Below are 10,070 nucleotides of genomic sequence, written 5' to 3'. Positions count from 1 at the left end.
AAACAATACATCTTAATGTAAATCGTAACCAATCGAAAGCAGCTCGAGGCGTTCAATTCTCGTCGGAGTATAATTACACTGACTTTGGAGATGAATATCAGAGGTAAACTATTTAAAAACCCCTGAGGAAAGATAATTGGGAGAGTTTGAAGCGTGTATGGCTTATGCAATTATAATTAAGGGTAATTCCTTGTCTAATAAGGGTATAAGAAGAATCTTTTTGAATTGAATCTTTTTTTATTGTAAGGCTATGAGCACACCTACTCAATACCCAAACCTTGGCCTTGTCAATGAAACATTTCACGCGCTGCTACTGTCAAACGATGTCACGATGGTTGTCATTTCGTTTGCCAGTTGCATTGTACCAGCAATTCGCTAAACCAGGCTAGAAAGCAAGAAACACTCGAGTTCCCTTTTGACCACAGGATGGGGGCTGCTTCTAGCAACCCGCGGACGGTTCTCGTTAATAACGACTCACCCGCAGGATTGATTGATATATCCGACGATGTAGTGCAACGGTTGACCAGCGGCCAACCCCCGAAGGCTCAAGGTAGGCAAAGTGCTATCACGAGCAGTACGATTTGCTTTGGTTTCCCCCGTGCGCATAAAACCGGTAGAAGAAAAAAAATACATCCGATCGAATCCGATCCCTGCTCATCCGAAATGACATCAGAGCATTTCGTGCTTTCATATCCTTGCGTAGGCAGTAGGGGATGGGACAGCGTTAAAGCTATTAGCCGATGCATCAGCAGATGAGGTGCAGTTTTGTCTTCTTCTATTTTGATTATGCAATAAGTGGAAGCAGTAGCAAGGCAACAAAAACTTTATATGCTGTCGGCGTGCGTCCGTCTTGGCTTAGTGCCATTGAGAAAATAACAAAATTTCTACTCCAATCAACCAGGTCGTTCGGAGCAGCCGGCACAGCCGCAGCGGGGAAACACTCCCGATGGCAGAGCACCCACAACTGGCGGGCCCAGCTCTTACCCAAATCCACCGGTTTCACCGGCGGTGGTATACCAGGGCGAGTTGCCGCTCACCTCGATGCAGGTGCTCCAGGAAAAGGAACGAGAGCTCCGTGAGAACGATGTATACTGGACGCAACGGCTGAAGACGGTGGAGGCTAACCTGGCCGCGACTAATCAAGTGATGGAGAAGGAGTACAATGAAGCGGTATGTTACAGCGAATGCGAAAGGGTAGATCAGACATGCATTAAACTGTAAATACTTGTTTACAGATTGCTGACGTGAAGAAGCGCTTCGCTACCTCCGGCGTCCAACAGCAGTTGCCACCGTGCCAGGACCTAAAGGCAAAAGTGATTGAGTGCTACCGAAAGAATCCGAACGAGACCCTTCGCTGCGCCGCAGAAGTACAACAATTCACAGACTGCGTTAATCTGCATCGCATTCAGTTGCTCCAGCAGCGCAGTGCTGGCGAAAAACAGAAGTAGTTCACGGAACCAAGTGCATAGCAATAGATCGCGGAGCAACAGGATCATTATTTGTGCCGGTGCTACGAGAGAGAGAAAGGGAGAAAAGTGGATCGAAAACACCGCTGTAGTGTCTGTATCGAAGGATGTATCTTCGTCAATGCTTATTAAATGCCAGACAGTAAAACATTCGCAGATATGTGCCGATTTTTTCCATTTTCAGCTTTCTACTCGTTGATTCAATAAGATCACGTTTGGAAGAACGGTGCATTACCCTTGATTGTGCATTGAATTTGCGCAGCATCAGTATAACATGAAACCTTTTCCGTATGAATGCTGCTATTGATCTTTCACCAGCTTTCCCAACTCTCTCTCGGTGCGAAACATGGAACAAACTAACAAAACGCTCCATTGATTCCGAAATACTTATTCGTTTGTAAATATAAAACCAAACTCAAACGAAAGTGTAATTGCAGTATTTACTTTGCTATATCATCGTTTTAAATTTCTCTACGACACTCCTAAATTCAATAACAACTAAAAGAACATCTTATTACGGTATTGTGTTAAAAGCGACCATCCTAAAATATGCTCGATTCTGTTTTGATGAACTATAGTCGTTTTATGTTGCTCTCAATTTTGTTTATATATATTAAACAATTTTTCATCTGTAATTAGAACCTCAAGCATAACGCTACCCCGAACTGCCGATTGAGGTTTTTACTGGAAAGGCAACATTGTTTGAACATATTCCATATTACTTATCCAACGTAACGTTTTCCGTTCGACCTGTTCAAACCAATGGGAACATAAATTATAATCAAACCATTGAAAGAAGTACATTCAATGTAAGAGGTGGTTATTATTACAGGATGCACATAATACCAGTTCAACATCAACCGTAACATTTATAAAAGTCATTGTAATTGCCTGTTGGTTTATTTTTCCAATTGATATTTATTTCCTTCGGCTTGCACTTGGTTCGCTCTGACAAGGGCCATAATTGCAAACGTGAAAGCAAATGTGAACGACATATAAACTTTGTCTGGTGTTATTTATTTAACAACTCAAGGCTAATTCTCTTGAAAGGGTGCTGGGCCATATTTATGCAAAACATTCATCATGGCGAAAGTCAAAAGAAACATATTCATATGTTTATCAGAACCCCTCTTACCAATTCACATAGGTGCAGGGAATACCAAGGTAAACAGCATATTTGTCCCAATGTTTGAATAACTACCATTTAGGGCAATACTTTAATAAACATTTATTAGAGATTCTTCGAAAAGTACCATTTTATGATAGCGGTGTTTTCTCGCAGTAAATATTGCCATAATTGATGAAAAGTTAGTTTAGAAATGATAAATTAAAACATAAAAGTTAGTGATTTGGCAACCCTGCTTTTGACGTATCCTTTAGCGATCAGACGATGTTGCATTACCGTCTTGCATTTTCTTGAAGACAGTGGTGTCAAAGACGGCTGTGCGATTGCTAGTAGCGGCATAAATAGTGCGAATATCGAGCGATAGTTTTTCCCAGGTAGGTTCTCAGCCATCGTTGTGCATTTCTTTATCGTTTTAAGTTCGTTATGCCAACGATTACTACGCTAAAAAATGTGGAAAAACAGCTATAATCGACGACAAAGGCTAGGCGTTGCTGTACGCCAATAAATGATTGGCATGACCCAAAACAGGTTTAAACGTATTATGATGCCAGAGAAGATGACTTTCATTGCCCCTTGTTATCGGAGGAACGTGCTAACATGCTGTTTAGAGAGAACTTAATAGTGTGATCATCTTTCGCGTAATAGTTAGTTCGCCAAAAAGACAACACTAGTTTTAAAATTGTAGCATTTTTGTCTGTACCATTGCGAAGTTTTGTACAGCCTTGTTTTGACAAAGACTTCGACGAATGGTTTGACAAAGAATTTCCCATTGCAGAGAAAACACAGCGTTGCTTCACGTTTGTGTAGTCATTGGCTTATGCAAAGTCATTACTATTCTTGCTGATTATTTCATGAAACAACCAGTTTTGTTTAAAGCTATACATATTATCACATTTAAATGGATTGTACATTTTCTAAAGCGACGCGTTGCAAATACACTTGGACGCTATTTTCCCTTGGAAAGATTCTTGACCTCTATGCTTGGGCTTCCTTTACAGAGCCGTCCCGGTGAAACGCGATGGGGAAAAGGGTACGCAGCGACCACTCCTCCACGGAATCGGACGGGGCTTCCTCGACGGAATCGAAAGAGGAGCTCATCTCATTAAACAATAAGGTGAACGGTGCGAACATGTGCAGCCACATTACGAAAGCGGTGGAGCTGTCGACGGTCCTGAAAAAGATCCAGTCCGGGGGGTTCGATAAACTGTGCTGCCGGTGTACCAAAGAAGCCGTCATCCACAGCGCGTACGTGAAGGAACTGGATGGTGCAGCGGACCGGGCCGATTGTACGCTTTGGATGTGCCTGAAGTGCGGTAGCCAGCTGTGTGGTCGTAACAGAAAGCAGCATGCAATGCAGCACTCCACCGTAAGTAGGCTCGAACATGCTGTACCATAGAATGTTCGTTGAAAACGAAGCTCTGTTATTGATGTTGCACAATTTCTGTTTCTTCAATATATTTAAGCTACATCTAAAACTATGATTTATTGCATTTTTTACTGTTCTTCTACCACATATAGCAATCTGATATGCATGAGCTCGCAATGAATACGAGTACCTTCACGATCTGGTGCTACTGTTGTCAATTTCCCGTCGATCCTTACGCAACCCCGATGCTGCTGGAAATTGTGGAGTTTGGCAAACGAAAGGCGAGCCGTCTACGAGGATCAAATGGATTCAACGACGCCAGCGCACGCAATGGACAGCTAACAGAATCGATCGAATCGGTGCGCAACATGGTGATCAACGCGCCTCATTCAACACCGATGGCCAACAATGTCATCGAAGCACTTCCACCGCCACCCCCAGCGCTTCAAGCAATCAAACAAAATGTCATCAACTCGGGGCCGAGTGTCAGTGGTCTCTACAACATAGGTAACACGTGTTATTTTAATGCGGTACTGCAGTGTCTCGCCCGCACCCCCTTTCTGTTGCCCATACTGAACGAGTCGGCGGTGGACGGCGAAAAGGTACTGATACCGGGCGGCACGTTGAAGCTCCCGGATGGGAATGAAATGCTGCTGGAGCCAATCGTCGGTGAGCTGGAGGCGTGGCGCAAGCTGACCGGTATGCTCGCCGACGTGCTGACGAAGATGATCAGCACCACACAGCCGAACACGCCGAGCCGGCTGCTGGGTGAGGTCGTGAGCAAATGGCCCCAGTTCCGCGCCGGCCATCAGCAGGACTCGCATGAGTTGCTGCGCCACCTGCTCGAGAGCGTGCGGACGGATGACTTGCGACGCTACCAGGCACTGATTTTGCACACGCTCGGGTTCGGCCAGAAGGACAAGAACTACCGGGACGTGGATGAAACGCGGAAGGCGATGCTGCGCTTTTACGGCGACCAGATCGCGCAGTGGGTGTTCCGACCCGAGCAGGTGTTCCGCGGCTCGCTCGTGTCCACCCTTACCTGCCAGGAGTGCCAGCACACGTCCTCGCGGCACGAATACTTCCTCGACATCTCGCTGCCGGTGGTGAGCGTGGAGAATCAGCAGCCCCCATTGGCGCCGTACAATAAAGGCGCCCCCGAGCCGCATGGTATGCTTCCGAGGGTTTTAAACGAAACGGCGCCAGCCGGAGACACGCCAGCTGCCACGCCAAAGCAACCGCTCAGCAAAAAGGAACGCGAGCGCGAGAAGAAAGCGAGGCGTATCGCCAAGCATCAGAAAAATAGAATAAATCTGACGTCGGTGGGCGGACCCACCGGTGGTTTCCCTGGACTGACGACAAATAGCACTTCCGTTTCCGCGAGCAGCGAAAACGTGGACACTGTAGATATGCCACCAATGCGGCCTCTGACCGACGATGTAGTGGTGGAAGGGCGCGCGGAATCTTCGGACGATTCCAATGCACTGTCGGACGCGGACGTGGAGGACAACGACGTGATGGACGACGGGGCGGTGGACCACAATGGCAACCAGTCACAGGCACCGTCACGTTCGGTACCGGAAAAGCTGGACGATACGCCGGAAAATCCCAACAAAGAGCCGGAAGGAGGGAGCAACATCGTGTGCGCGATCAGCGTCAGCGCGCATCGGGCTGCCCGGTTGCAGCTGCAGCTGCTCGCCAATGGCAAGACGGCGGCTGCGGCGGCTGCGGCTGCGACGACGGAGGAGGCGTTTTTGAGGCGGCGCGCAGCGGTAAGCGGACGGCAGGGGGCGCGTCAGCGCACCAACAGCCACGCCGACTGGAGCAACACCATCGCACCGCGTTACCAGTGCGGCGAGGGGGAGTGTTCGGTGCAGTCCTGTCTCAACAACTTCACCGCCGTCGAGCTGATGTCCGGCAACAACAAGGTGTGCTGCGAGGCGTGCACCGAGCGCATCAACGGCAAGGACGGCAAGTCGGTGAACACGAACGCGACCAAGCAGTTTCTCATCTCGGTGCCACCGGCTGTGCTCATCCTGCACCTCAAGCGCTTCCAGGTGGGCCCGCGCGGTATATTCAAGAAGATCTCAAAGCCAGTCTCGTTTCCCTTCGTGCTGGACATTGCACCGTTTTGTGGCTCGAAGGTGAAGCGCGCTTCCCACATCCGGCCGGACCAGAAGAAAATACTCTACGCCCTGTACGGGGTGGTGGAGCACACCGGGACAATGTCGGGCGGACACTATGTGGCGTACGTGAAGGTGCGCCCACCGTTCGGGCCGGACGACGAGCGCTGGAAGTTTATACCGTCCGGCACCAAGGACGAGCTGGACAGCAAATCCGAGCACGAGATGGCCAAAGAGCAGGCGAAGCGGATGGGCTTCCATCTGCGCGACAGTGACGATTCGCTCAGTTCGGCCCAGTCCGACAGCGAAGGGGACGATACGACGGGTAGCCACGAAACCGACGGTTCGTTCGCTAAAAGCCAGTCACAGCAGCAGCCGCAGCAGCGCAAGCGGCCAAACGCGCTCGAGCAGAACAACGACGACGAGGAGGAAGAGGACGAGGAGGGCGCAGTGGGCTACACTCCGAAGGTGGTGACAGACACCACGCCGGAGGTAGAGCCACCGCCCGGTAAGTGGTACTACGTTTCCGACCGAGATGTACACGAGGTAAAGGAGGAGAACGTGCTGAACGCGGAAGCGTATCTGCTGTTCTACGAGCGAATATTCTAATCGTTTATTTTCGCGGCGTTCTTCCGCGTTACTGGAGGCAGAGCAGGCTGTTCCAATCGGTTTTCCAACTTTTTACAATTTACTCAGCCTTACCGTCGTGTACCACCTTTTATCACGATGCGCACGACTTTAAGTGAAAACCCATCCAACCTATTGCTGTGAAATGTGCCTCCATAGTCCCTAAACGATTGGCCATTGGCTTAACACTTTGGACGAATGGTGCACGCGTTTTTCGTATACGCTGCGACGTTCACAGCACTAAGTTCGATCGGTTTTCACTAAAAGTGCCGTGCACATCGCGCTAAAAGGTGGCAATCACACCCATCCACTCACACAATCCGAGCCAAACACTTTATTGTCTGTTGACCTTTTGTGGCATCACATAATGATTTCCATTTTTTTTCTCCTCATTCCATAAGGTGTTCCGTTTTGCATCGTTCATACGGTTTCAACTATATTAGCAGCGTCAAACATATTAACCGTACTAACACATTGTCTGCAGGATAATAAATCGGCCAGCGTGTTGTGCAGCAGAAACCAAAAACAGTATCGAACCTCAAACGTCGGCAACACTAGGTAAAACAATTGTGAAAATGGGCACTCGTTGTGCACGGTGTCTTCAACATAGTTTCATACAAATTCAAACACTTAGTCCGATTTTCTTGTTCTTTTTTTAATGGAAAGCTATATTTTTTCATAGAGCAAGTTACAGCGTATGTTTTGGAATAATACTACATATGTTCCCAGACTGCTTTATTCGTTCGTGTAGTGGTAGCTATGGACCGTAGCGTCTTCACTACGGCACGATGAAACAGTTCATGACAATATGTTGGACAGCGTGTAAATTACCTCATCAATTCAAACCTTGGATCGAAACGATGTATGTTGTTTATTCACATCGTTTAGTTCACGTCGTTCAATTACCTCGGATGCATTTTAGTTTATCGTCTATTAATTGTTCGACAAACAAGTGGAAGAATATTTTCTCGTCTCCTTACTATTCCTTAAGCATGGAGCGTTCTGAACAAAACCTCGTTGAAATAGTTATCCTTATTTCCTTTGCATTTTTTTCCTCATTCCATATTATACGACTTTCCATAAGGCATACGGTTGCAACTATATAAGTAGCATCCAAACCATCCTCTCGTTGCTTTTGCCTTTTGAAGCCGTTTTTTCTCCACAGTACGTAGAAGGAAAAACCGGAGGATCGGATTTCCAAACTTGAGGCATCAGTAATGCAAACAGATTTGAAGATGGGAAAAAAATACCTCATTACTTTGCCATGCGAGCCGTTACGATTGGCCAGCCGGATCCCCTTCCTCTCCATTTTTAGGCTGGTTAGAACAGTTTGCAGATTGATTGCAGCTCGGTGCATCGGCAAGCCGGCGCTAGGGTAGAGTTGTAAACCAAATAGTGTGAATTATTATAGTAATGTGTATATAAATATAAAATATCCAATAAGATAACATGCGAGTAGCAACCTCCGCTTGTCTCAGTCTTCAGCATGCACGTATAGTGTACCACTCCGGAACGCGCAATCGGCGCAAAAACATGTTCCAACGATGTTCTGCAGTTGCTAGAACAAACAACAAACGGAAACAGCGATCCTTTTAGTGAAGCAGGGCTCGAACCAGACAAGTGCAGCGTTGCAAGCGTGCATTAGGGATCTGTTTACCATTAACTCGCATAGCGATAGTTTTTGTACTCAAGCGAACTCCTGCCCGATGGGGGAGACGATGACCATAGACGTCACATTAAAGTGCAATGCATGTAAGGTAGACAGGACCGCCTGCGGTGGAAAGCTTATGATTTGGAGCGTGACTGATTGATGGGTAGGTGCTCGGGGGAATGGAATGAAATATCCGAACCGGACAACTTACTCCTGACGAAAGCAAAGTACTGATACGACGAATGCTAACTAGATAGAAGATAAGAAAAAGGGAAAGAGTCGCGAAAAGAAGTAGGCATGCTTGACCAGCGGCGATTAGTATCTAAGATAACTCAGACAGTCCAGCCGATAAGCACTCGTTCGTTTTTCAACCTCGACCACGGTTCGTAAACCCAGCTTATCTCTTTGTTGAGCCACCTTTCGTTTCGTGCCACTTCAAATTCTACTAACCTGGTTTGACAAACCTCTAGTGAAGTCGTACGAGGTAAAGAGTGGTTTAACAAATCATAAATCTGGTTTAAGAAACCGCCAAACGTGTTCACCACCTTTGCGCTGTTCAGCGTAGAAGCGTGCAATGGAAATGATACAGTGATGATAACGAGACGCATGTATGGAATAAACTGTTACTCGGCATGTAACAAAAATGTTACATCTTCAGCTCTGTTGTTGTTTTTTCCTTGCTGTTATGTGTTTTGTATTTCAGAATCGACATACGTTTCGTCGTACAATATGATGCCAAAAAGAGTGTTTGCTTTTGATGGTGTCTGGAATGAAAGATAATAATTTTTCAGTTGAATTTTTGATTGAATAACTCAACGTTTTTCTGCTATGTTCTTATTTATGTAAATTCATACAGATCTGGTGCAGGTGAGTTTATGATCAATACATAATCTTTTTGTTGCTTTTATACCAGCGAAAAACCTTGCTATTGCCTATTTTCTATAGTCGTTAACTTCTCCTTTACAGTATAAAGTAGGTTTCCTTCAGAATGAAATTAGTTTTTCGATTGCTTCTTGAACTGGTTAGCTGGTTTATGTTATTAACACGATTTGAAGTCTATCAATGCTAATTCTAGATATAGCATTATATTAGATTTTATATTAGATTGGGGAGCAAATTTACAGTTTAATGAGTGGGTTTTGATATTCCTCATTTTTGTAATGTACATTCAAATCGTTTCTTAAACATTATTATGTTTCATACCAGTTTCGTAAAGTAATCTTTTTATCTATTTTTAAACTTGTTTATTTGTCTATCTGTCTATCAATCTAATTAACTATCTATCTATTGCTATGCATTTCTTAGACGTAAGTGTTTCTAACTTTATTTTATCGGTGAGAAATGGTAAAAATGTTTTGTTTCATGGTTTTTGTTTAAAATTACGTGTATCAGAAAACATTCACATGTTGGAATTTTTATTTGTTTTGTCAAGTCACATGTAGCTTCTAGCCATGAAAATATTGATTTTAAAAGTTACCCGGATGAGCGGGTCGTAGCCTCTTAGGGTCGGTTCCAATGGTGTCATCATTGAGTTGTGTACAAATGACGGTATGGAAGGTCCCCAGGATGTGTCCCCGGACGGAACCAGAAGGCCAAGGTCAGGCGCAAATAGTTGGACCCCTGACCGAACGCGGTGGAAAACCGCCCGAACTGGCGCCTGCAGCTGCTTTTCCGAGCTTCGGCCCGAGCGAGTGAACTCGCGCGATGACCA

At 46.1% G+C, this 10,070-nt stretch overlaps 2 protein-coding genes across 3 annotated transcripts; both read left to right on the top strand.

The window, feature by feature from the left end:
- The first annotated feature begins 359 nt into the window (after positions 1-359).
- On the top strand, positions 360-1,747 carry LOC131290865 (uncharacterized). Of its 2 annotated transcripts, none has more exons than XM_058320051.1 (3): positions 360-550; positions 902-1,170; positions 1,236-1,747. In XM_058320051.1, exons 1-3 carry the CDS (start codon positions 427-429, stop codon positions 1,446-1,448), a joined length of 606 nt encoding a protein of 201 aa, XP_058176034.1. In that variant the 5' UTR covers positions 360-426; the 3' UTR covers positions 1,449-1,747. The 2 variants fall into 2 exon arrangements, with proteins under 2 accessions (XP_058176034.1, XP_058176035.1); XM_058320052.1 differs by having other exon boundaries at positions 360-559.
- Positions 1,748-3,610: 1,863 nt separating this feature from the next.
- LOC131290948 (ubiquitin carboxyl-terminal hydrolase 45-like) lies at positions 3,611-6,807 on the top strand. The gene is made up of 2 exons (XM_058320139.1): positions 3,611-3,958; positions 4,111-6,807. Exons 1-2 carry the CDS (start codon positions 3,611-3,613, stop codon positions 6,688-6,690), a joined length of 2,928 nt encoding a protein of 975 aa, XP_058176122.1. The 3' UTR covers positions 6,691-6,807.
- The last annotated feature ends 3,263 nt before the right edge of the window (positions 6,808-10,070 follow it).

This window comes from Anopheles ziemanni, chromosome X (genome assembly GCF_943734765.1).
Source record: "Anopheles ziemanni chromosome X, idAnoZiCoDA_A2_x.2, whole genome shotgun sequence".
Taxonomy (NCBI): Eukaryota; Metazoa; Arthropoda; class Insecta; order Diptera; family Culicidae; genus Anopheles; species Anopheles ziemanni.
The sequence above is the reverse complement of the archived record's forward strand: the minus strand, read 5'-3'. Positions and strand labels throughout refer to the sequence as shown.